The sequence below is a fragment of the Pteropus vampyrus genome, unplaced genomic scaffold (genome assembly GCF_000151845.1).
Source record: "Pteropus vampyrus isolate Shadow unplaced genomic scaffold, Pvam_2.0 Scaffold822, whole genome shotgun sequence".
In the NCBI taxonomy this organism is placed as follows: domain Eukaryota; kingdom Metazoa; phylum Chordata; class Mammalia; order Chiroptera; family Pteropodidae; genus Pteropus; species Pteropus vampyrus.
The window spans coordinates 4,339-8,046 of record NW_011889603.1 but is presented as its reverse complement, the minus strand read 5'-3'; the positions used below and the strand labels follow the sequence as shown (position 1 = coordinate 8,046).

Sequence of the window (3,708 nt, the reverse complement as noted above, 5' to 3'; positions counted from 1 at the left end):
GTCGTAGCGACCTTAGGCTTTGGGGGCGGAAGCCCTGGCTGCAGCTCCCCCCGCCACACCGCCCCCCATGCTCCTGTTTCCGAAAAGCAGCCTGGGCTGGGCGTGCACCGTTCCCGGGCACAGCAAAGTCCCGTCTGACAGAAAACGTGCCACGCGCTTACTTTCCTCCTAAGTGAGAGGCTCCACCGTGGGCGCCGTGCAGCTTTTATTGGGGGATTCATCAGAGAGGTTACAGTGTTTCTTGATCACGAATATTCCGCCAGGAAGCTTGCAGGGCCCTGCAGGGCAGGGAGGCAGCAACTTGGGGTCAGGGGTCCCGCCTGGGTCCCTGAGGACATGACCTCATTCTGCCTCCTGGAGACAGATTTGGGTCCCTTGATCTTCAAGGGAGGGCGGCCTGGCCTCAGGCACCTCCAGCAGCGGCTCTGAGATCATCCCACTAATCTGCGAGATGATTCCTGCCACCTCCCTCTGCGTGTGGTCTCCTGCTGCCCGGCCCTCACGGCCCTCTGCCCAGCGGGGCAGGGAAGGGCGGGACGGTCCGTCATCTCCTACCGGGAGGAGTCAGGAGGGGACAGGCCAGGCAGGGCCTCTGCTATTCACGCAGGCCCCGTCTGCCCCTGCTCGGCGGTTCCTGCCCAGGGCCGGACGCGGCAGCGTGGACCAGCTGCACGGGGCCCGCCGCGGCCCACAGGAGCTGTGCCGGGCCGGGCGTGCGTGTCCTCGACTGGGGCCTGTGTGCCAGGCGGGGTGGAGCCGCAGACCCTCTGGTCCTTGTGTCTCCGGCCAGCGGTCCACAGAGAAACAGGAGCGAGAGCGGATAGATCGAGACACACACAGCTACATAGGTGGGTAACAGACAAGCAGGTGCAGGTGCGTGGTCGACGGTGAAGCTAGGTGACAGGTGGCAACTGTGTACGGTGTGTGCGGAACACCAGCGTGTGTAGCCGTGGCTTCAGCTGCATCCCGTAAAGGAAGACGTCCACGTCCTAAGTACTGGAACCTGGGAACGGGGCCTCGTTGGGAAACTGGGTCTGTGCAGATGTGAGTGATGAAGGGACTGAGACGAGGCCTCCTGGAGCAGGTGGCTCTAGAGCCAGTGGCAGTGTCCTTATCACAGACAGAACAGGAGACACAGAGAAGCCACATGGAGATGCAGGCACAGACGGGAGGGACGCGGCCACCAGCCCAGAGACTCCTGGGGCCCCCAGAAGCCGAGAGAGGCAGGAAGGACCCTCCCCTGGGGCCTCCGGAGGGAGCGAGGCCTGGCGACACCTGGATGTCACCCTGCTGGTCCCCACCATCACCATAGTCACAACCACCATCGGCACCAGTGTCGCCACCACCAGCATCACCAGGATGTGGACCAGTCGGTGGGGACTTCTGAGCTGCCGGTCACTCGCTCAGAGGCACAGGACCCCCTGAGGCGGAAGGTCTGGGAAAAGCGATTTTATCCCGTTCCGGATTCAGCAGCCGTTCACCATGGGAACAGACACGTGCGCCGAGATGCGACGCCGTCAACAGAAACATTCACTGTGCCTGAAAACTGACTTCGCCGGGAAGGCAGATGAACCGGTGTCTTCGTCCCGGACGCCACTGTCCAGGGCACGAAAGGCGAGTCAAGGACAGAGCGTCCCACGCGCTGCCCCCCTCAGCGGTCGGGACTCCGGACTGGCCTCCCGCATCCGAGCTCCCGCTTCTGTGAAGAGGGGGTTCCCGTGACCCCCGGGCCTATGGCACGTGAGCCGTGGGTAAAGCTGGCACTGTGACGTGAGCTTGTGCCTTCACGCGCTGTCTCCCAAGTTGAAAAACACATGATTGTAGATTCTTAAAATATAATCGAGCCACGGATGAGTTATTGTGTTGTCGCTGTTAATCTTGTCAATAAGCTAACCTGGCGGTGACCCGAGGGAAGGTCGATCCGTCTTATCAAGCGTGTGTGTGTGTGTGTGTGTGTGTGTGAAATCCTGATACCACCTCTCCTTAAAAAAAAAGAAATACGGAAATGTAGAACGTACATTCTCTTGCTTCTCGCTCTCCTGTTTTAGTGATAAACGTCATTTCTCACTCATTAAAAATAAGTAAATAACTGGAAAGCATGCAGGGAGGGTGGTCGGCTTGTGGCGCACGAGGACTCGCCCGAGTCACCCAGGCGAGGTCCCTGGGCCACGCGCGCCAGATCGCAGCAGCAGAAGGCAGGCTGGCCGTGCGGGTCCCACCCTCTCGTCCCCGGCTGCCTCGTGAAGCCCGGCGGGTGACAAGGACCCACAGCCACCTGCCTTGGTCATCGACGTGCGGCTCCCGTGTGGTTTCCCGATTTCCTCTTCTCGTTCCTGCTGTTTACGACGTTGCTTCTCGTTTCGATCAGCACGGCCGTGATGGGGGCCGCGTGACGGCGAGGGCTTCTCGGTGCCAGCTCGGGGGAAAATTGTATATTCTGTGACACGCGCTACCAAGCCCATACTTTTCCCTGCAAACGTGGGTAATTACTGGCTTTCTTGTCGCCGCGGGTTAATTTATGCACGCCTATTTCTTGTTTCCGAGTAGCAAAAAAAAAAAAATAATAATAATAATAACAATAATAATAACGCAGCACGCACACCGGGGCTGTGAAAGGCGCCAATTTCAGCTGTCATCGTGGCCTCTACGTGGTGACACGGCTTCTGCAAGTTGCATCTCTGCTCTCGCACGAGTTTGCAGACTAAAATGCGTGCGTGAGCGATTCTGGCTCCGAGGGACCCGCGGGGGAGCGGTGGGCGTCATCCGAGTCCGTGAGCAGCGCCCTTCGCTCGCGTCCCCGGCCGGCCTCCGGGTCATGCCTGGAAGGAAAAGCCACCTTATTTTTAACAACTGCCTTTCTGTGCGTTTCTCACGTAAAAATCTGTCCCCAGGGCCCGCCCCCTGAAGAGAAGCTCTGCCTCGTTTTTTGCCCAGCTGTGCTTCGCTTGGCACTGCTGGGCTCCGACTGCGTTTTGCAGAATTTGTCAAAAAACGCCCACAGTGTTGGTCTCCGAGTTTCAGGTCCCACGTTCACGGCCGGCCGTCCCCGAGGAGGACGCGGGTCCCCGTGCGTCCTCCCTCACGGACGCGACGCAAGGTGGACGGGGCCGCCGCGGGCCCCGCACGCCTCTGCTGACCACAAGACGTGGCCGCGTCGATGCTTCTCATGGACGTTGAGCCGTGTCACCGAGGCGGGCGGCACCGCGGGGTGGCTTCCGAGAGACACACGGCCTCGGAGGCCAGCGTCCGCCTTCCACTCCTGGATTCCCTTTGTGGAAACAAAGACACACGGTTGTGTTCTAGAAACAGAAAGGGGAAAACTCTGGAACACGTCCTCACAGGACACGTGAGCAGAGACGCCGAGTGATAAGGACGATCGAGCGGGGGCTTCCGAACTCAGCAGCTGAGGACAAGGACGGACACGGGGCTGTGGCAGGAACGCGCCCCGTCTCCCTGCCGGAAGGGCTGTTTGCCGACCGGCCAGGTCCGCTCAGGGCCGAAGGGAATCGAGACGCGTGTCTTTGAAACCGGAGGCCGAATGTCCTGCCTGCTCGGGACGGGGGATCCCTGCGCCCCGGGCCTCGTGGCCGTCCACATCTGTCACTCGCTGGCGGGGGACGTAAACACTTATTTGCGGACGCACGCACTGGAGGACCAAGTTCCTCAATGCGCTTCATGGTTCCGTTTATTTCTGGGACTCAAAGGTTT

At 60.3% G+C, this 3,708-nt stretch overlaps 1 protein-coding gene across 1 annotated transcript in view; it reads left to right on the top strand.

Annotated features, from left to right (window-relative positions):
• Positions 1-3,356, top strand: part of LOC111734159 (translation initiation factor IF-2-like) — a 9,978-nt gene extending 6,622 nt beyond the window's left edge. Inside the window, exon 3 of the mRNA XM_023526347.1 lies at positions 3,022-3,356. Coding sequence (XP_023382115.1) covers positions 3,022-3,350 — 329 coding nt within the window. The 3' untranslated portion in view covers positions 3,351-3,356. The remainder of the gene's footprint in view (positions 1-3,021) is intronic.
• The last annotated feature ends 352 nt before the right edge of the window (positions 3,357-3,708 follow it).